This window comes from Pan troglodytes, chromosome 9 (genome assembly GCF_028858775.2).
Source record: "Pan troglodytes isolate AG18354 chromosome 9, NHGRI_mPanTro3-v2.0_pri, whole genome shotgun sequence".
NCBI classification, from domain to species: Eukaryota; Metazoa; Chordata; class Mammalia; order Primates; family Hominidae; genus Pan; species Pan troglodytes.
This window is the reverse complement of record NC_072407.2, coordinates 65,859,710-65,881,445: the sequence shown is the minus strand read 5'-3', so window position 1 is coordinate 65,881,445 and position 21,736 is coordinate 65,859,710. Positions and strand designations below refer to the sequence as shown.

The 21,736-nt window shown below is 46.1% G+C and overlaps 1 protein-coding gene across 2 annotated transcripts; it reads left to right on the top strand.

Moving 5' to 3' along the window:
* The first annotated feature begins 3,187 nt into the window (after positions 1 to 3,187).
* PLAAT2 (phospholipase A and acyltransferase 2) lies at positions 3,188 to 20,683 on the top strand. Of its 2 annotated transcripts, none has more exons than XM_016921108.4 (4): positions 3,188 to 4,438; positions 8,694 to 8,802; positions 14,765 to 15,033; positions 20,388 to 20,683. In XM_016921108.4, the coding sequence occupies exons 1-4, from the start codon at positions 4,331 to 4,333 to the stop codon at positions 20,487 to 20,489; spliced, it is 588 nt and encodes a 195-aa protein (XP_016776597.4). In that variant the 5' UTR covers positions 3,188 to 4,330; the 3' UTR covers positions 20,490 to 20,683. The 2 variants fall into 2 exon arrangements, with proteins under 2 accessions (XP_016776597.4, XP_063639060.1); XM_063782990.1 differs by lacking the exon at positions 3,188 to 4,438 and adding an exon at positions 4,528 to 5,571.
* Positions 20,684 to 21,736: the final 1,053 nt, after the last annotated feature.

The window sequence follows — 21,736 nt, the reverse complement described above, 5'->3', positions numbered from 1 at the left end:
GTGACACACTGGGAACAACCCTAATATGGTTTGGCGGTGTCCCCACCCAAAATCTCATCTTGAATTGTAATTCCCACGTGTCAAAGGCGGGACCAGGTGGAGGTAATGGGATCATGGGGGTGGTTCACCCATGCTGTTCTAATGATGGTACATGAATCTTGTGAGATCTTATTTTTATTTATTTATTTATTTGTTTTTGAGATGGAGTCTTGCCCTGTCACCAGGCTAGAGTGCAGTGGTGCGATCTTGGCTCACTGCAACCTCTGCCTCCCGGGTTCAAGCGATTCTGATGACTCAGCCTCCTGAGTAGCTGGGACTACAGGCTTGCACCACCAAACCCAGCTAATTTTTGTATTTTTAGTAGAGATGGGGTTTCACTATGTGGGTCAGGATGGTCTTGATCTCTTGACCTCGTGATCCGCCTGCCTCGGCCTCCCAAAGTGCTGGGATTACAGGCGTGAGCCACCGCACCCGGCCAATCTGGTGGTTTTATAAGAATCTGGCATTTCCCCTGCTTGCACTCACTCCATCCTGCTGCCCTGTGGAGAAGGTGCCTGCTTCTCCTTTGCCTTCTGTCATGACTGTAAGTTTCCTGAGGCCCCCCAGCAATGTGGAACTGTGGGTCAATTAAACCTCTTTCCTTTATAAATTACCCAGTCTTGGGTATTTCTTCATAGCAGTGTGAGAATGGACTATATACAACCTCCAGTGATTGTTGACAGGAGTCAGGATAAGTAAACTGTGGCACATTCCCATTTGCCACATGGGAGTACCATGCAAATAAATGAATAGCTATGGCCAATCAACATGGGTATGAAACCTAATATTGAACCAAAAATATTGTTATGGAATGCTTGATGTTTGATTCTACTTTTACAAACTTTAAAAATTATAAACTAAATGTATATTGTTAAGGATTACATTTATATATTATTAAGGGATGTGTTTGTAAAAAAATTTAAAAATCAATAGGACAATAGAGACAAAATTCAGGAGAGTGGCTACAACTGCATTAGGAGGAAGAGGAACACAGGGTTAATTTTTTTGGTAATAGCTTCACTGAGGTATAATTTACATACTGTTGACGGTGATTGTGAGACCTCTGTTCTTGTCTTCTTGGTTAAAATAATTTTAACAAGAGACACAACCATAGAGGAACAACAGAAAGCAATGTATTGCAAAAGAGAAAGAACACTCTGAAAGCTGAGTGTAAAAAGAAACAGCTGAAAGTAATTTAGTGCAAAGATAAAACTCTGAAAGATACACTCTGAAAGGTACACTCTGAAAGATAAGTCAGAGTGGGCTGATCAAGAGTGAGTCAGCAAAGACTGGCTCTAAGGGAACTCCCTTTATGAGAGTCTTACATGATTATTCATAGTGGGTGGGAAGAGGTGTGTTCCTAGTAAGCATGTTCTGGGTGGTCCTCTGGGTGCACATGAGCAGTTGCTGTACATGCTTGTTCATACATTGCATGTCTCATTGCCGTCTTAAATCTCGACCCAGGGGTGTGTTTTTTACTATTATAATGAGCAAAGGGTCATTCTGAGGACAAGCAAAGTGAAAATGCACATGCTCTCTACAGGGGAAAGTCCCCAGTGAAGGTAGTTCTGCTTGGATGAGCTTGATTACAATGTGAGTGCTGAGGTTTGTTGTGTTGTTGGTGCGGTTGCTATGTCCCAATGAACATGGTTACAGGGCTCATCGTGCTGTTGACAGTGTGGTTGCCATGTCCCAAGGACGTGGTCATCTCCTTGACTATCTATCCTGCCTCAGTACCATATAGTTCACTTACTAAAGTATATAATTCGATGCCCTTTAGCATGTTCACAGTTATGAAACTATTACCACAATCAACTTTAAAACCTTCTCATCACCTAAAAAGAAACACAACCTGAATCCCCTAGCCCTTCCATCCCTAAATAATCATTACAATCATGAATTTGCTTTATGTCTCTGTGTGTTTTCCCATTCTTGACAGTTCAAATAAATGGAATCATATACTATATGGCTTTTGTGACCAGCTTCTTTCACTTATCATGTTTTCAAGCTTCCTCTATATTTTAGCATGTATCAGTACTTCCTTTTTATGGCTGAATAATATTACATCATACGAATATACCACATTTTGTTATTTATTCGTCAGTTGATGAACATTTGGGTGTCACCTTTTGGCAATTATGAATAATGCTGAGTATTAGTCAGGGTTCTTCAGAGAAACAGGACCAATGGGAGGTTATCTATCCATCAAGATTTCTTTTTTTTTTTTTTTTTTTGAGATGGAGTCTCGCTCTGTCGCCCCTGCTGGAGTGCAGTGGCGCCAACTTGGCTCACTTCAAGCCCCGCCTCCCGGGTTCATGCCGTTCTCCTGCCTCAGCCTCCGGAGTAGGTGGGACTACAGGTGCCCACCACCATGCCCAGCTAATTTTTTTTTTTTTTTTTTTGTATTTTTTAGTAGAGACGGGGTTTCACCGAGTTAGCCAGGATGGTCTCAATCTCCTGACCTCGTGATCCGCCCGCCTCGGCCTCCCAAAGTGCTGGGATTACAGGCGTGAGCCACCATGCCCGGCCCCATCAAGATTTCTTACAAAAAATTAGCTGCTGCAGCAATCACAGAGGCTGAGAAGTCCCACCATCTGCTGTTTGCAGGCTAGAGACCCTGGAGACTCAGGAAAGGCAGTGGTATCATTCCGTCTGCGTCAAAAGACCTGGGAATCCAGGGAGCCGATAGAGTAAATCCCAGTATGAGGGCAGAAGATGAGGTGAGCTGTCTCAACACAAGCAGTGAGGCAGACAAAAAGGGGACGAATTTCTCATTCCTCTAGCTTTGTTCTAATCAAGCCCTCAACAGATTGATGCTCCCCACTCACATAAGGGAGGGTCATCTGCTTTACCCATTCCACCAATTCAAATGCTGATCTCATCTGGAAGCACCTCAACAGACATGCCCAGACATCACACAGCATCTGGGCACCCCATGGCCCTGTCGGATTGACACATCAAATTAACCACCACGGCTGCTATGAACATCTGTGGACAGGTTTTTGTGGGACACAGGGCTTATTTAAGAAACTGGTTATTTTCTATTTCTTCAACTAGGTTTATTGGTACCTGTTTTGTTATTATTTCTAGTGTTTTATACTTATGTTGCAATTATTCTTCTATATGGATATAAGATTTAATAATATCCTTTATTTATTTATTTATTTCTGAGACATAGTCTCGCTCTGTAACCCAGGCTGGAGGGCAGTGGCGTGATCTTGGCTCACTGCAACCTCTGCATCCCAGGTTCAATAGATTCTCCTGCCTCAGCTTCCCGAGCAGCTGGACTACAGGCGTGCGCCACCAAGCCCAGCTAATTTTTGTATTTTTAGTAGAGACGGGGTTTTGCCATGTTGGCTAGGCTGGTCTCGAACTTCTGACCCAAGTGATTCACCCACCTTGGCCTCCAAAAGTGCTGGGATTACAGGCATCAGCCACTGTGCCTGGCCAAAGCCCATTAAAATTACATGTAGCCCAAGATATTCCTGGCATATACATAGAAAGATAACATTGCCTCTAGAAAGGGGAGCTGGGTTGCTGGAGGCTGGAGGCTGCAGGTGGGGAGAATGGAGGCTTATCTTTCCTTTTATAGCCTTTTACACAATTAAACAAACATAGAGAGCGTGCATGTGAACAAAAATGTAAGTATTCCAGGCTGTAGGCCTAGAGCTTACCAGCAGGCTGGGTGTGGCCTGCCCTACCCTGTTCTCTGTCAGTAGAACTTTGTCACCTTTCCTGCTCAGCATGAACAGTAGGGAGACAGCAGAATTCTCAGTCCACCGGCCCTTGATTTGCAGACTCTCCTTTCCTATAGCTCCTGGACATAATTTCCTGACACTCTGAACAGCTTGGATTCGGTGAAAAGCCACAAGCCCCAGCATGAGTACAGTGATGTTCCTCCCCAACTCCGCCCTGCATGGTCTGGTTGGTCATTGTGCCAACCCACCTGAGATCCTTTCAGCAGACAGCACGTGGAAGTCCTCCTGCCCTAGGAAACAGGGGTGTGATGTGGTTGCAAGGGGAGGGCAGGCATAGGACGAACTGAGATTGCTGGACTGGAGGTCAGCCCCTAAAAAGATGATCAGCAAGCCTGAGTGGGACCGGCCCAGAGGGCTCTGGACAATGGGGCAGGAGATAATTAGCCAAGCCAACCCTACTGTCTCCCTCCAGAAGGAATACTTTGAAGATTGTCCCACTGCAACCCAGAGGAGAATAGAGTGGAGGTGCTGAGAGAGGCCGTCTCCATGGGAGCAAGACCACGTGACCACGTGAGCTGAGGGAGTAGCTGGTCATGCAGAACTGCTGTGGCTCCCAAAGAGTTTTCCAGTTCTGGCTCCAGTCCATCTGCATCCCCACACTAAAGCTCTTTGTTTGTTTGTTTGTTTATAGCCTGAAGAGGGTAAGTTATTGGTCCTTGCCCCCATGCCCCACAGTGAGGATGCTCAGCTCCCCCCAGCCCCACCCACCCCTTCCTGTCCAGTTTGCTCAGGACTGGACAACTATATGTAGATGACAGAAGAGATACTTATTTGGAGCTTGGGTGAGATAAGCATGCAGGTGCCTCAAAGAAGCAACCTCTACACACCCAGTACTGGGTTTTGGTTTCCATTTGGTGTGGAATGAGTGTTTCTGAACTGTGGGTGAGAGGCAGAAAGGGGAGTGGTTTCTATACTGCTGTCCAAGCAGGCTCACTCTGTTTCCAGGGTAGAGGAATGTGCCTCCAATAATACGATTTTTCTAGGGCCATGCGGTTTGAGGTTGGTGGAAATGTTTGCCTGTCCCGGCAACCATCATTCCCAATTTGGAGGCATGAATCTCAGTCTCTCTGGGGCTCCTCTCTCCTTTTTGAAATTTTCCCCCATGGTCTCTGTCTCTATATCCTCCCTTGCCCCCACAACCACTGGATCTTGCTTGTTCCACCTGAAACTTGGTGATTGTCAGCTGTGCCCCTGACCACACTGCCACTAAGTCCTTCTCAATCTATATCCTGAGCTCTGATTCCTCTTCTGTCTGGCTGATTTTCATGCCGCCTTGCCTACTTGATATGTGCTCTGCCCCTGTTTGAAGACAGGGAAAATTTTACATGAACCTTGATCTATGTTCTGTTTTTTTTTTTTTTTTTTTTTTTTTTGACTGAGTCTTGCCCTGTCGCCCAGGCTAGAGTGCAGTGGCACGATCTCTGCTCGCTGCAAGGTCCGCCTACTGGGTTGACGCCATTCTCCTGCCTCGGCCTCCAGAGTAGCTGGGACTACAGGTGCCCACCACCACGCCCAGCTAATTTTTTCTATTTTTAAGGAGAGACGGGGTTTCACCATGTTAGTCAGGATGGTCTCGATCTCCTGACCTCGTGATCCTCCCGCCTCAGCCTCTCAAAGTGCTGGGATTACAGGTGTGAGCCACCGCACCCAGCCTATGTTCTGAAATAGTTGTATATGGGCTGGGTCACAGGGAAAGTGAAACTCAGAGCTAATTTAAGGCTGGACACAGAGTCAGCAACACACAAGACATCATCTTGAAGGAAGGATGGCTTTGGTAAGTCCCCAGAAAGGGTTTTAAAGCTTTGATTTGAGGAACAACCACCCTATTCGTGATGATTATGTGTGTTCTTGTTGGTCTACAGCTCTGGCATGGAGGGCACATGGGCACATGCTGAGTTCTGGGGGTCTGGCTCTCTCAGACACTGTGGGAAGGAACCACGGTGCTGGGTTATGACCCTGGAGGCTCCCCAGCCTCAGCTGCCACATGGGGTCTGGTTCTACTGTGGCCAAAGTTTGCGTTTATGCTTTTCCAAGCCCTCCTCTGGCCAAACTACCAGTGGCTCTGCTAAGCCTCCTGAAGGCAGGAATGGTGGGCTCAGGGAGAGCAGCCCTTGGTTTACCCCACAGGCCACCTCCTCTGTCACATCATCCTCAGTGGGTGGGATGAGCTGGGGAGGGAGGGTCCAGGGAAAGGGCTCCAGCTGTGTGGGTGGCAATGGGGGCTGTCAGAAAGGGCTCTGTCTCCCTCGCCTCCAGGCAGGGTCAGTCCCTCTACGTTCCCTCCTTCCCTCCAATTCCTTCTTAGTTTCCTTCTTCCTTTAGACCCAATAGCAGCCACATTTCCCAAGTGCTCAGGGGTCCGGACACCATGCTAAACACTTTTATTTAATCCACACCAGGTAGTTAATAAGCAATCCTATGAAGTAGGCATAATTACTGCCAACTTCACGGATAGGAGGAATGATATACTGGTAAGTATTAGAGAGGGGGCTGCCCAAAAGTCAGAGAGGGAATTCGAACTTAGGAGGGTCTGACTCTAAAGCTTCAACTTAAAAAAGAAAGAATGTATTTAATTCCACGAGAAATATGTGAACACATTCACTTTGTTTGAAAAACCGAAACTCTAGCCTGGGCAACATAGTGAGATCCCATCCCTACAAAAAATATGAAAATTAGCCAAGGATAATGGTATGTGCTTATAGTCCTAGCTTCTTGGGAGGCTGAGGTGGGAGGATCACTTGAGCTGGGGAGGCTGAGGCTTCCTGCAGTGAGCTGTGATAGTGCCACTGCACTCCAGCCTGGGTGACAAAATGAGATCATGTCTCAAAAAAAGCCAAAAGCCAAAACCCAAAACTATTAGCATAAAAACTAATGTCGCCTTTGACCATCCTTCCCATCTGTACAGCCTTTCCCCTCTGTACAACCTGGTGCGTATTCTTCCAAATATTTTTCTGTTTTTGCATACATATATGGCTACTTTACAAGTATTGGTTTGTAGCTTTGGAGTTTGTTGTAGTTTTAAATTGCATTCCGTGAGGACAATTCAGTTAGGAAATGCTTGAATCTTTTCCTTTATTTACCAGCTTTTGGAATAATAGGGTGATTCTTTTCCATCCTCCAAAGATGCCTAATGTTTTAAAAAAATATCCTTATGAACACGTGGGTTTTAACATATTTGATGTGTTTCAGTTTGTGTACAGTTATTTTTATTATTTTTTTTTGATGCTCAAATTGTCCCTTATTTGGTCAAGTTGACTCTTGACCCCTCTAGTCAAAGGCTTTACTTTTTTTTAAATTTCAAGGTTCTGGGGGGGGGGAACATGTGGTATTTGGTTACATAAATTAGTTTTTAGTGGTGATGTCTGAGATTTTGGTGTACCTATCATCTCAGCAGTGTACTTGGTACCCAATGCGTAGTCTTTTTTTTTTTTTTTTTTTTTTTTTTTGTGATGGAGTCTCACTCTATCGCCCAGGCTGGAGTGCAGTGGCACGATCTCTGCTCACTGCAACCCCTGCCTCCCGGGTTCAAGCAATTCTCATGCCTCAGCCTCCCAAGTGGGTGGGATTACAGGCGCCTGCCACTATACCCAGCTAATTTTAGTATTTTTAGTAGAGATGGGGGTTTCACCATGTTGGCCAGGCTGGTCTCGAACTTCTGACCTCAGGCAATCCACCCATCTCGGCCTCCCGAAATGCTGGGATTATAGGCGTGAGCCACCACACCCAGCCCCAGTGTGTAGTCATTTATTCCTCACCCACTCCCACCCTTTTCCCTGAGTCCTCAGAGTCCGTTGTATGATTCTTATGCCTTTGCGTCCTCATAGCTTAGCTCCCACTTACGAGTGAGAACATAGGATGTTTGATTTTCCATTCCTGAGTTATTTCACTTAGAATAATGATCTCCAATTCCATCCAAATTACTTCAAATGAAAGGCTTTACTTTTAACTATAGCTCCCCACCAGACTTTGAGTTGGCTGGCACTCTCACCACCCTCGGCAGCAGTTCAACTCCTTTGTGGCTTGGCTCAGCTGAGATGGGGGAGGAGGGGTGCTGGCTGGCACCAGAGCATACCGGAAACAGAATTTATGTGGCAAGGGCTGTCTCCCATTCTGGGTGTGGCCAGGGCAACATTCCTCGCACCCATGCACCCTCCAGAGGGGCACTGCCCTACCACCAACTCCAAACACACCCTGCCATCCCTTGCTTTAATTTTAGCCTGAGCTCAGACTTCAGCTGCCCTGGGCTTGCCTAGGACATTCTGGGATGGTTAAAGGCATTAATGTTGGAAACATTCAGCCCTACCCTTCATTCCTGCTCTTCTACTTATTAGGCAAGTTACCTAACGTTCCTGAGACTCCATGTGCTCATTGTCAAGTGGGGGTAATGATAGTTTCCACCCAAAGGAGTGGTGTGTAATGTGGGTCAAGTGTCCGCCTGCCTCTGACATGTTGGGCATTGCAAGTCAGAGCTCTAGAACTTGTAGGAATCACTTGGGCCCAGGCTCATGGCAGGTGGCCCTTAAAGAGGCATTTTAGGCTTCCTTCGGAATCATGCAGTCACTAGATGACAAAAACATACTCTGTGCATAAAATGCACTCACACTCAGCCTGGGCACATCACTCCATCACACTCCTGTGCTGCACATGCATGAAAATCTCCCTCAAAGATACTCTCTTCATCTCCTCCTTGTCCCCTGAAGAGCAACTTTTCAGTCCTGCAGCCCCAGTAAATGAAGGTGCTTCCTACATATGTGAGGAGTGCTCCCTCCTTCCTGTTTCCTGCAGGTGATGAGCACAGGGAATCTGCAGGCTGAGCTGGGGCTCCTTGCAGGTCAGGCCCTAGAATGTTTCCTGCAGATGGCTCACCTCTGCCTGTTTCTGGTTTTTCTGTTGCAGGCCAGACCAAGACCGAGACTTGGAGACCTGATTGAGATTTCTCGCTTTGGCTATGCACACTGGGCCATCTACGTGGGAGATGGCTATGTGGTCCATCTGGCTCCGGCAAGTAAGGATGGGTTCTCTTCTTAAGCACAAGGGTTAAGATCAAGAATGTGAAGAGATGCACAATTACGTGCTTGTCCTCACTTCAGGGTCTAGCAGAGTAGGCACTCAATACATAATGCTGAATGAATTGTGCTTTTTCCTGCTAGATGTAGCAACTGCTATTCTTCTTTTGCAGTAAATTGGTGGAGAGACTATTGACCTTTATTCCATTATAGAGTGGGATTCAGTCTGAACCAACTCACTGTACTTGGTGAGCATCCCTCCATAGGATCTCCTATGTATTTGTTGTTATGGAGGTACAAGCAAGAGTAAGAAGCAGTTGCTTCCTTCAGATAGCGTACAGCTGAGCACATAGTATAACAGAAGGAGCACGTAGGCCTCCCAACTCAACAGAACCAGTTTGGAATTGTGGCTCCTCTGCTTACAGACTGTGTGCCTTGAGCATGCGGCTTCACATCACTAAGTTCAGCTGCACCTTCTACAAAGCAGGGATGAAAATCCCTATGTCCTGCCTCATGGAGGGATGAAATGAAGGAAGGTACAGGAAAGCACTGGTGCAAGGCCTGGCCAGGGGCTAAAGCAACCTCCCTTTCCATCTGAAGCATCATGGCGTCAAAGAAAATGCCAAAATGCTGGAAACTACTCAAGTGCAAGACAGCAGGGGGTTGGTCAAGTAAAATAGATATACCTGTATATAATGGAATGCTATACAGCCATTAAAATAGTTGTACAGTAGATGTATATATACACATCTATATATACACACATAGATGTATATCTATCTACATATATAGACATATATATACATGTGTATAGATGTATATATATCTACATATACAGATGCTCTGAGTTTCACTTTCCCTGTGACCCAGCCCAAGTTTGTATGTGTATATGTACATATACAGATTTAACTCTTTTTTTTCTTTCTTTTTGAGACAGAGTCTCGCTCTGTTGCCAGGCTAGAGTGCAGTGGTGCAATCTCGGTTCACTGCAACCTCTGCCTCCTGGGTTCAAGTGATTTTCCTGCCTCAGCCTCCTGAGTAGCTGGGACTACAGGTGCCCGCCACCACGCCCAGCTAATTTTTTGTATTTTTAGTAGAGACGGGGTTTCACCATTTTGGCCAGGATGGTCTCAATCTCTTGACCTCGTGATCCACCCACCTCAGCCTCCCAAAGTGTTGGGATTACAGGCGTGAACAACTGCGCCCGGCCCAGATATAATTCTTATAGAGATTGTCATGATGAGTCAGTGGCTGCTGACAAACATTTAAGACCCTTGAGAGAATACAGTGCATAACACATATTATCAATATGACTAATAGGAAGATATGTATATGTACACATACAGACTTGGGCTGAGTCACAGGGGAAGTGAAACTCAGAGCATCTATATATGTAGATATATATGCAACTCTTTTCAAGAGTTGTAGAAATACTGATACTTATATATGTATATATACACATATATGTCTATGTATAGATGTGTGTATAAATGAAATCAAATCAAGCTAGAGAAATTTAAAAGGCTTGTTGCGTATACAAAAGAACAATTCTTGAATCCAGAGACTTTGAACTAAAATGACAAGAAGCTTGGCTCACAGCAATGACAGCTCAGTTTATAAAGTTATATAAATGAAGAAGTACATTGTTTTCTGTTGTAATTGACTAGAGACTTACATACTTTTAAGTTAGCAGTGCTGCATAAGCTTACTTATTTGTATCTGAGTGGTGAAACTGTGAGGTCATGTTGACATGTGCCTTTAAACAATTTGGATATGCCCTGGTTACTAGGTCCAATTACAGGCTATAATAGGCTATAGGTCTACTTTTTCCTCCATGTTTTTGGGTGAGAAAAGCCTGATTGTTCCATTTACAGACAAACATGTAGAGGGCTTAGAATAGTTGGGGAGTCCTAGTGTGAAAGGATTCTGTAAAGCCCATTTAAGTTCAGTAAAGGTCTTCTCATGTTTTATTTCCCAAGGAAGAAGTTCCTCAGTGCTATTTTTGGTTAGTTAATAGAGTGAAGATGGCTGGGCACAGTGGTTCATGCCTATAATCTCAGCACTTTGGGAGACCGAGGTGGGTGGATCACTTGAAGTCAAGAGTTCAGGACCAGCCTGGCCAACATGGCAAAACCCCATCTCTACTAAAAAAAAATTAAAAAATTAGCTGAGTATGGTGGTGCATGCCTGTAGTCCCAGCTACCTGGGAGGCTGAGTCATGAGAATCACTTGAACCTGGGAGGCAGAGGTTGCAGTAAGCCAAGATTGAACCACTGCACTCCAGCCTGGGTGACAGAGCAAGACTCTGTCTTAAACAAAACAAAACAAACCATCAGATCTCATGAGATTCACTTAGTATCATTAGAATAGCATGAGGGAAACCACCCCCATGATCCTATTACCTCTACCTGGTCCCGCCCTTAACATATGGGGATTACAATTCAAGATAAGATTTTGGGTGGGGACACGCCAAACCATATCAGGGGTGTTCCCAGTGTGTCAATACTACTGAACAGGCTACTGTTAATACTCTCCACAAGCCTTCTGGCATACACAAAAAAAGAGAGTGGAAAGGCCAATAGAGAATAATTTGGGCTCCAGGACTTGCAATATCCTGCAAGCCTGAGGAATCCTCTAAGTTGTCTTTCCATTACAGGTCAAGAATAATTTTGGATATCATTTATTCCTTCTGGGCACAGAAATATTCCTTTTTTAGATAAATTATGACCTAGATAACGAACCATCTCTTATGAAAGTTGAAGCTTATCTTGAGAGATCTTATACCCCTTATGAGCTAGTTGTTATAAGAGATATATTGAGTAAATTTTTGAGTCCTCTTTAGATGAGGAACACAGAAACAAATCATCTACATATTGCATTTCTGGGAAACTTCAGGGGTTTTAAATTTTTATGTAAAACTTGTGAAAAGTATATGGGAGCCTCAGTAATACTGTCCAAGTATGCTGTTGACTTCTCCAAGTAAAATTAAAGAAATACTGACTTTACCTGTCTACTGGGATGCTAAAGAAAGCAGAGCATAAGTCCACAATGTTGACATAAGGATAGCTTAAGTTTTGTTTATGGTTACAGCTAGCATTTTGGGGAAATTTTCTCTTTAACTGTGTGCATGTGTTTAGTTTTTAAAAAATTAGATTTAAGAATAATTTACAAATAGTAAAATTTATCCTTTTTAGTATGCAATTCCATGAGTTTTGACAAATGCATATGACTATGTAACCATCACCATAATCACCATAATCCAGTTACAGAATAATTGCCTAATGTTCTCTGTTCAGCTGAACCCATGGTTGGAGTGGCCCCAAAAGTGGTGTCAGGGGAGTTTCTTCAGGGGACTGTCCCCAAAAATCCTGAGATGGGGCCAGTTCGGATTCCAAAGAAAGAAGCGCTAAATGCCAGGCTGATCAGTCCAAAGCATTTATTAGGGGAACTTGTATGCAGAGGGCTGAAGTGTCCTCTCATTGGACAGCAAGACAGTATATGTTCTTCCCAGGAATGTCTGGAACAAGGTGGTTGGGTTATGAGGTTTACATGAGGGTTTAAAGAATTTGGTTCAAAGCTGGGGCTAGTTTCTATGTGCTTAGCAACACATTTGCTCTTTCAGTGTTTCATGCAACAACCTAAACAACTTTATCAGTGCCTGGGAATGAACGTTAAAGGCTCCAGCTTGGGTTCAAGCCTGCAGAGGGCAACACACAGCTAGCCGGGTCACAGAGTGTCAAGGCATTCTGTATTAGTCAGGACAAAGAAAGAAAGTGGGGGAAAATTGGGGGACACTACACCTCATTCCCCTAAAATTCTCCCATGCCCCTTTGTTGTCAACCCCCATATATATGCTCACACCTCCAGCTCCTGGCAAGCTATGGTCTTTTCTCTGTCCTTATAGTTTTGCCTTTTCCAGAATGTCATATAAGTGAAACCATACAGAATGTAGCCTTTTGTGTCCAGTTACTTTAACTTAATGCATTTGAGGTTGATGTGTGTTGTAGCATGTGTTAGCACTTTGTTCCTTTTTGTTGCTAAATAGTATTCCATTGTATGGATGTACCACCATTTATTTATTCATTCACCAGTTGAATGACATTTGGGTGATTTTCAGTTTTTTACAATAATCATTAGAGCCACTATAAATATTCCCATGCAGGCTTTTTTTTTTTTGTATGTGTGAACACAGATTTTTATTTCTTCTGGGTATATACCTAGGAGTGGGATTGTAGGGTCATACGGTAAGTGAATATTTAGTTTAATAAGAAAGTGGCAAACTGTTGTCCAAAGTACCTCACCAGCAATACAGGAAAGGGTGCTATCTATTGGGGAGAAGGAAGAACCCCATCCCAGAACTGAGAGACTGAGGGGCAGGAATGGGAGAGTGAGAGGAAGAGGGGAAAGAGAGGGGCCTGGGGGAGACCGACAGGTGGAAATAGGAGGTGAGATGTTGGAAGACTAGGGGCAGAGATAGGAAAACTATGGGGCAGAAAACAGAATCTTAGAAGCCAAGAAGGGGAGACATTGGGTTAGGGGATACAAAGGGGTGGAGATGGAGGAGACAGTGTATTTTTCTCATGAAAAAGAATAAATTATTGGTGACATATTTTCATACCTGTATTAATCTTGTTTCCTCCAGTTCCCCTTCTTTTTAGGATCTGCAGTCTGTCCAGGCAAGACTGGGTGCTACTCCTCTGTTTCTCTCCTTGGCAGAGGGTCTCTCTGGTCCCCATTCCTGCTCCTGTAGCTGGAGTGAGCTGGGACCAAGACATTTGTTTAAATGTCCTTTTGAAAAGAAAATAAAAATCAGTAAAGGAAAGTGTGAATACACACGTAAGTTTAGAAGCTGGTCATTAGATAAACTGGCTGTTCAGAAACTGACATTACAACAGGCTTTCTCTAAGCTGGGCTGCTTCTAGCAGGGTCCATTGTAGACTCCTGGGTCCATCAGGCCCTCCCTGAGGGGTCTGGGTGCTGTCACTTGGCCACTGTTTCATTTCAGCTTCCCAGGAGTCTGGGGTCCCCTTTAGAGGCCAGTTGGAGAATTTAAAGCTGGAGGGCATGGACATCCCCTGGCCTAGTTCCTCTAATTTGAAAATGATGAAACCAGGGTCCCAAGATGAGAAGGGCTTTTTCTGAAGACACACAGTAAGAGAGCCACGGCCAGGACCTGGGGACCCTGGATTCCTGGGACAGGCTTCTGTCTTGTTCAGCTGTTTCCTTTCCTACTGTTTCAAAATGCCACCCTCACCTACTGGAGCTCCCACAGCACTGGCTCAGGGCAATGGGTGACATTTTCTTTTCTTTACCTTTTCGGAGACAAGGTGTCACTCTGCTGCCCAGGCTGGAGCATAGTGGCACAATCACAGCTCACTGCAGCCTGTAATTTCTGCGCTAAAGCAATCCTCCAGCCTCGCCCCTGGAGTAGCTAGAATTACAGGTATGTGCTGCCATGCCCAGCTACTTTTTTAATTTTTATTTTTAGAGACAGGAGTTTTAGCATATTGTGCAAGCTGGTCTCCAACTCCTGGCCTCAAGTGTTCCTCCTGCCTTGGCCTTCCAAAGTGCTGAGATTACAGGCACCTGGCCTGGAGTGACTTTTTCTAAGCCACAAGCTAGTGAGAGGCAGTTGGGACTATGGCCTGGGGCTCTTCTGCCTCCTCTCTTTGCCCTGTACCACACTGCCTTGACTGTTGACTCTTTCAGGTATATCTGAACTCACATGGTCCTTTAGAGCTCAGGTTGTTTACTTTAGAGATGAGGAAACCAGAGCTTAGGGACCTTCTCCAAAGTCACCCAGGCTTGGGTCTTCCCTGTTTTCAAGTTTGAGGCCAGGCAGGATGGACAAGTCCTTCCACAGCTGCTCCTCCTTGATGGTGCTCGGGGCAATGAGGCTGCTTGGCTTCCAGCTCTGAGCCCCCCAGGCCCTGCCCAGGACTGAACTCACTGTTTGCACAGGTGAAATTGCTGGAGCTGGTGCGGCCAGTGTCCTGTCTGCCCTGACCAACAAAGCCATAGTGAAGAAGGAACCGCTGTCTGTGGTGGCTGGGGGAGACAACTACTGGGTCAATAACAAGCATGATGACAGATACACACCACTGCCTTCCAACAAAATCGTCAAGCGGGCAGAGGAGTTGGTGGGGCAGGAGTTGCCTTATTCGCTGACCAGTGACAACTGCGAGCACTTCGTGAACCATCTGCGCTATGGCGTCTCCCGCAGTGACCAGGTGCATCTTCAGCTTGCGTCCCCTTCCCAGGAGCCAGGCCACTCCCTCAGCTGCCAGAGGCTGGGTCCCTGCTGGGGCCAGGGTGGGATGGAAATAGACATGAGCAAGACAAAATAGCAGATATGAAACTGTTGTCCTTGAGGGTGTCACATTTGGGGTGGGGACAAGGGTGGGGAGATAGGCAAGTCGGCAATGTAGACCAATGCAGTGGGTTGGGGGGTGGCCACAGAAGGGAGTCACAGCCTGAAACAGCCCTCCACAGCCCTAGAGGCAGGCTTTATGATTCCCACTTTACAGATGGGGAAACTGAGGCTCACCGTGCTTAAGTAACTTGTCCAAATTCATTAAACTCCTAGTTATTGAGTCTCTAGTCCATGTCAGCCATGGTGAAGAGCGGGGGAGTTAAACCTACATGTGTTCTCTCCAAGGGCCCCGATCAAGGAAGGCTTTGTAGAAGAGGTCACACCCGAGCCCAGCCTGATTTAATTATTTTGATTAATCTGAAAGAAAATGAGCTGGAGATTACCAGGGAACGGGGGCAATAAGGAGTGTAGGCAGAGGGAACAGCGTGAGCCAGGAAGGGGAAAAGCCCAGATCATGTTGGGCAATTGTTTTCTGTAAAGGGCCAGATAGTAAATATCTTCGATTTTATGGGCCAGGTGGTCTCTGTCTTATTACCCTGCTGCCGTAGCTTTGCAGCACAAAAGCAGCCACAGACAATATATAAATAAACAGGCGAGACTGTCTTCCAATAAGTGTATTATTTATTTTTTACAAAAATAGTTCACAGGTTGGATTTGACCCATGGGCCATAGTTGGCCAACTTTTGGATACAGGGTCTCACAAACTTTTTTCTTTTTGATACAGAGTCTCACTCTGTCACCCAGACTGCAGTATATCATGTGGAGTTCGATCATGGCTCACTGCAGCCTCGACCTCCTGGGCTCAAGCAATCCTCCCACCTCAGTCTCCTGAGTGGCTGGGACTACAGGAATGTGCCACTATGCCTGGCTAATTTTTGTATTTTTCTGTAGAGATGAGGTTTTGCCATGTTGTCCAGGCTGGTCTTGAACTCCTGGGCTCAAGCAATCCCCTTGACTCGGCCTCCCTTGGGATTACAGGTGTGAGCCACCACACTCAGTCCAAGATAACTTAAAAAACCACATATCCCCTCATACATTCTTAGATGACATCAAACACTTTAAAAAATCATAAGTGTAAAAAATTTGTAAAGGAAAGGATGGATTTTGGTATATTGCATATTACATATTTGTGTACATGTTTTCTTCACAATCTTGGAGTTGCACATTTAGCTCATTCAGTTAGGGAAAAATGTCTTCCGTGTAGTTTAAATAGCCAAGCCAGGTGTTATTGTCAAACCAATCAGCCTAATCAGGCTTATTTTGACGTTCAGAAAAAAACTGACAATTTTTCAATTCAAATGAGTGTGTTAATGCACAGTTCCATGACAACCATCTCACTTTAGAATTCTCATTCTAAAGCAGCAGACAGATGAGGCAGGAGCCTCGACGTGGTTGCATATTCCTTTCTGAAGCCCTCTTTGTTTAGGAGCAATGCATTCTTGAATCCTCCCTTACTGGTGACTAGGAGTGTTTACACCTTAGCCTGTGCACCGTAGATTCAGGGTGTGGGGGGATTTAGCTGTTCTGTTGTATGATAGGAGAAGGAGAGGTGATAAAAAGGGGAGATGGGCAAGGAAAATCCACACTTCTGGAAACAAGTACCCCAGGAGGGAGACCACGCTATTAACTGAGAGACTGCCAGGCCATGCTGGGCACTGGGGCACGGTGGGACATGCTCTGGTACTCAGTGGGAACCCTGCTGACAGGGTCTCCCCTCTGTTGAGCTGAGGAGGGTAGAACCTATCTCTGAATGGGAGGGGTGTCGGAAGGGGATTGGGGGTGGGCTGCCTTATCATACATCTAAAAGCTCTTCTATAGGCTGTGCAGAAGCCACAAAATCAATCTGGAAGACCCCAATTTTAGGAAGTGGTTGGCCCTCTGCTATGCTTCTGAGGGGTCAGAACTCAAGCCAATGGGGAAGACTCAGGGGAGGCAGTTTTATTTGGTTTGTCCCTTGTCCTGGAGCCTCTCTTGTTGAACTTCATCTCCTGCAGGTCACCCAATAACTTGCCTTTCTTTCTTCCTCTCCCTCCTTCCTTCTCATCTGACTCTGTCTGTCTGGAAAGACTCTCCTCGGTCTGTCTCTAGCTCTTGCTCTGTAAGAAAGTGGACTTGTGAAAGCTGCAGGACTCTTGGCACACAACAACGCCATCCAGCCCCTGCTCTAATAGATGACCAAGCTCTAGCACTGCTTCTAGCAAAATAAGGCTGTGTCCGTAGGATGACCCTAGCCCCCCGATAAATGCCTGCCTAAGAAAGCTCTCTGCTGCCAGGAGAATTTACCATTTGTTCTAACCAACACCTGACAAAGACCCTGACCCTTTCTTAGACTGTTTATTAAAAAGGACTTATAATTATGAATCCTTCCTCTGTCCCTTTGAAACATAGATACAGTCATCTCTTGGTATCCATGGGTGGGGAAGGGATTGATTCCAGGACCCCCTGAGGACACCAAAATCCATGGATGCTGAAGTCCCTTGTATAAAATGGTATGATATTTGCATATAACCTGTGCACATCCTCCCATGTACTTATTTTATTTTCGAGACAGCATCTCACTCTGTCACCCAGGCTGGAGTGCGGAGGTGCTTCACTGAAATGTGATCTCACCTCATTGCAGCCTCAACCTTCCTGGGCTCAGGGGATCCTCCCACCTCAGCCTCCTGAGTAGATGGGACTACAGGCACACGCCACCACACCCGGCTAATTTTTGTATTTCTTTTTTGTAGCAATGGGGTTTCACCATATTGCCCAGACTGGTCTCAAACTCCTGGGCTTAAGTGATCCACCTGCCTTGGCCTCCCAAACTGCTAGGATTACAGGCATGAGCCACTCATAATTACTCATAATACTCAATGCAATGTAAATGCTATGTAAGTAGTTATACTGTATTTTAAAAATGTGTATTATTTTTTATTGTTCTTTAAAAAAATTTTTTTCCAAATGTTTTCAATCCACAATTGATTGGATCCATGGATGTGGAATCCATGGATATGGAGGGCTGACTGTATATCCCTTACAACTCTGAAGTGCCTTCCTCAAGGACCTGAGAGCCAGTCCTTTGAAATATAATCATCAGGAAGGATAGAGCCTCTGTCCCCAATATCCGTGGGAGGATAGAATCCTAACTTTGATAATTGCCAGCTAGCAGACACAGCTGGCCTCATCGCATATTCAGGGACTGATCCTTTGTAATATTTCACCTCCCTGACTCTACTGAGCCCTCGCTCACCTGTCTCCCTACTCCTCCATCTCCCTTTACAATGTCAGTCACCTCTGCACAAATTGGAATGGAGCTCAGCTCTTTCCCTGCTGTCAGTAGAGACTGAATCAAATCTGTTTTTGCTGTCTTAAGTTATGTCTGGCTTTATCTTTGACACTTGGAAACAATTCTGAGTGTATTTGAATAAAATGGTTCTTTTTCCCCCTTTCTTTTCCCCAGTCACTCACATGCTTCAAATTCATTGATACTCCACAGAAATCTGCTGTTTGGTCGCTGGTTTAAATACTTGCTTCCCTGTCTGTGAAGGGCTTAAGTGCCCCTGTTGGGAAGTCAGGCAGATCTGAGCCTTGTCACCTGTCAGCTGTGTGGCTTTGCGTGAGTTCTTTTTTTTTTTTTCTTTTTTTTTTTTGAGACATAGTCTCACTCTGTCACCAAGGCTGGAGTGCAGTGGCGTGATCTTGGCTCACTGCAACCTCTGCCTCCTGGGTTCAAGCAATTCTCCTGCCTCAGCCTCCCAGGTAGCTGGGATTATAGGCACCCACCACCATGCCTGGCTAATTTTTTTTAGTGGAGACGTGGGTCTCACCATGTTGGCCAGGCTGGTCTCGAACTCCTGACCTCAAATGATCTGCCTACCTCAGCCTCCCAAAATGCTGGGATTACAGGTGTGAGCCACCGCCCCCCGGCCTTTGCGTGAGTTCTTTACACTGTCCATCCTCAGTCTTCTCCTCTGGAAAGTAGGAATTAGAATCACTACCTCCTAGAGTTGTCAGGCAGATTAAAAAAAATACTGGGCCTGGAGAGTTCCCAGCACAGTGCTGGTATCTAGAAAGCAGCCATTCTCACAGTTTTCACCCCCACCCCCCACCCCGTGTTGTTTCCCCCAGTCGCTCCAGTGCTAGTCTCTCAGAGACAGTGGCCCAGGCAGGGCAGACCCACAGGATCGCAGCAGACTGTCTCGGCTAGCTCCCAAATGCTGTGCCGAGCACACCAACCCTCGGGGGTCGGCCTCACATCTCTGTGGTTTTTTCAATTTCTTCCTGCTTTTGCAGAACCATTTCCTGCCAGCACATAAGTGAGACAATCTTACTCATTAAAGCACACCCTCAATGCTCCTCATGGGCCAGCATTTGTTCAGCAGATGAATTATGAGTGCCGACTCTGTGCCTGGCAGTGGGATCAGCACCTGGGACATTGAGACCAATCCAGGCGAGCTCCCTGCCCTCAAGCCTGTGTAGTGAGAGTTCCCAGGGGTGATTTCCCAACTTCATATCTGCCTCAAGGGCCCCAGTCAGCCAGCCCTGACCTAGAACATTGGGGCACTGCCCCTCTGTCCTTGCTGGGGGTTTACTATGCTTTTTGCTTTAATTATTATTGTTATTTTTTAAGACAGGGACTCACTTTGTCACCCAAGCTGGAATGCAGTGGTGCAATCTTGGCTCACTGCAACCTCTGCCTCCTGGGCTCAAGTGATCTTCCTGCCTCAGCCTCCTGAGTAGCTGGGACTACAGGTGTGCACCACCTGGACTCAGCTATTTTTTTTTTTTTTTGTATTTTTTTGTAGAGATGTGGGGTGGGGGGGGGGTGGGTCTCACCATGTTGCCTAGGCTGGTCTTGAACTCCTGGGCTCAAGCAATCGGCCCATCTCAGCCTCCCAAGGTGTGAGGATTGCAGGTGTGAGCCACTGAGCCCGACCTATTATGCTTTTAATACCCACAGGTGCATCTGGTTTTCCTCCTTTGACTCTGTGTATATCACGCCTATGGCTTCATTCTTCCATTCATTCTGTGCCCACCAGACATCTCCACTCCTCTTTCCTGGGTGGCCTGACCTCTTGGCATCCCCTCTCCTAGCCAATATTTGTTCCCTCTGTGATTCAAATGAAGAGGACTGGGCCAGATGAGTCTTTCCTGAGCTGTAGTTTCCTGGTGTATGTATCGTGGTCCCGCCCTGATGCTGAGTGTGCTCTCCCTTCTCTTCTGCTGCAGGTCACTGGTGCAGTCACGACAGTAGGTGTGGCAGCAGGCCTGCTGGCTGCCGCAAGCCTTGTGGGGATCCTGCTGGCCAGAAGCAAGCGGGAAAGGCAATAAATCCAAGAAATTGTCCCAACAACCACCAATTCTTACGGAGGAATATTATTTAGCCAGCAGGAGTGGAGTTTGGTTTACTGATTTTACTGTTTTGTGTTCATGAATCTTTATTTTAATGGAGTTAAAAGCACAGGAAAATGTATTTGGAAATGCAGCTTAGTATGAATTCTATTAAAGACACAATTGGGCTCTGCTATGGACTGAATGCTTGTGTTTCTCTCACACTCCAAATTCATATGTTGAACTCTAACCCACCTGTGGGATGGTATTGGAGGTGGGGTCACTGGGAGGTAATTAGGTTGTGAGGGTAGAGCCTCTAGGATGGATTTAGTGTTCTTATATGAAAAGGAAGAGACTAGACCGGGCACAGTGGCTCATGCCTGTAATGCCAGCACTTTGGGAGGCCAAGGTGGGAGGATCACCTGAGGTCAGGAGTTCGAGACCAGCCTGGCCAACGTGGTGAAACCCCATCTCTACTAAAAATACAAAAATTAGCCAGGCGTGGAGGCAGGTGCCTGTAATCTCAGCTACTCGGGAGGCTGAGGCACGAGAATTGCTTGAACCCGGGAGGCAGAGGTTGCAGTGAGCCAAGATCATGCCATTGTACTCCAGCCTGGGCGGCAGAATGAGACCCTGTTTCAGAAAAAAAAAAAAAAAAGAAAGAAAAGGAAGAGACCAGAGCTGGCGCTCTCTCCACCACGTGAGGATCTAGTGAGAAGGTGGCTGTCTGCTAGCCAGGAAGATTCTCCAGGTGCTCTCAGCATAGCTCTCACCCTGACAAGTGGCTGCCCTGAACACTTACTCCCTCCACCGCCCCAGGGAAGCACAGGTCTCCCCCTGGAGGATGCTTCCGGGGTGCATCCGCCATCTTTGGTCCCACCAATTTCTTCACAGGAATTGAGAGAATGGGGGGCTGAGCAGCTCCTGACCTTTCTGCCCACAGCTTCAAGCTTGCACTGAGTGATGCTGCTCCAAGGCCTGAGCCTGCGAAATCTGCAGTGGGCAGACAGGAGCTGTCCTGGGACATCAAGCAAGGCTGCGAGTGAGACTGCCCATGCAAGTCTCATCAGAGAACATTCCAGTGGCCTGGCCCAGAAAACTGACTTTTAGGTCAAATTGACTGGAAGGGAATCCAGAGCTTTTGCTTAGTGGCTGTGTGACCTTGGGTTAGTGGCTTAGACTCTGAATCTAGTTTCCGTCCACACAGTATTAAAACTGCCCACCTCCCGGGAACTATGGAGATCATG

What these genes read in the sequence shown, in the direction of transcription:
- PLAAT2 (XM_016921108.4), top strand. Translation starts at nt 4,331, where the DNA reads ATGCAGAACTGCTGTGGCTCCCAAAGAGTTTTCCAGTTCTGGCTCCAG. An exon ending in TTGTTTATAGCCTGAAGAGG is followed by an intron (nt 4,439 to 8,693) that starts GTAAGTTATTGG and finishes TTTCTGTTGCAG; the next exon opens with GCCAGACCAAGACCGAGACT. An exon ending in GCGTCTCCCGCAGTGACCAG is followed by an intron (nt 15,034 to 20,387) that starts GTGCATCTTCAG and finishes CTTCTGCTGCAG; the next exon opens with GTCACTGGTGCAGTCACGAC.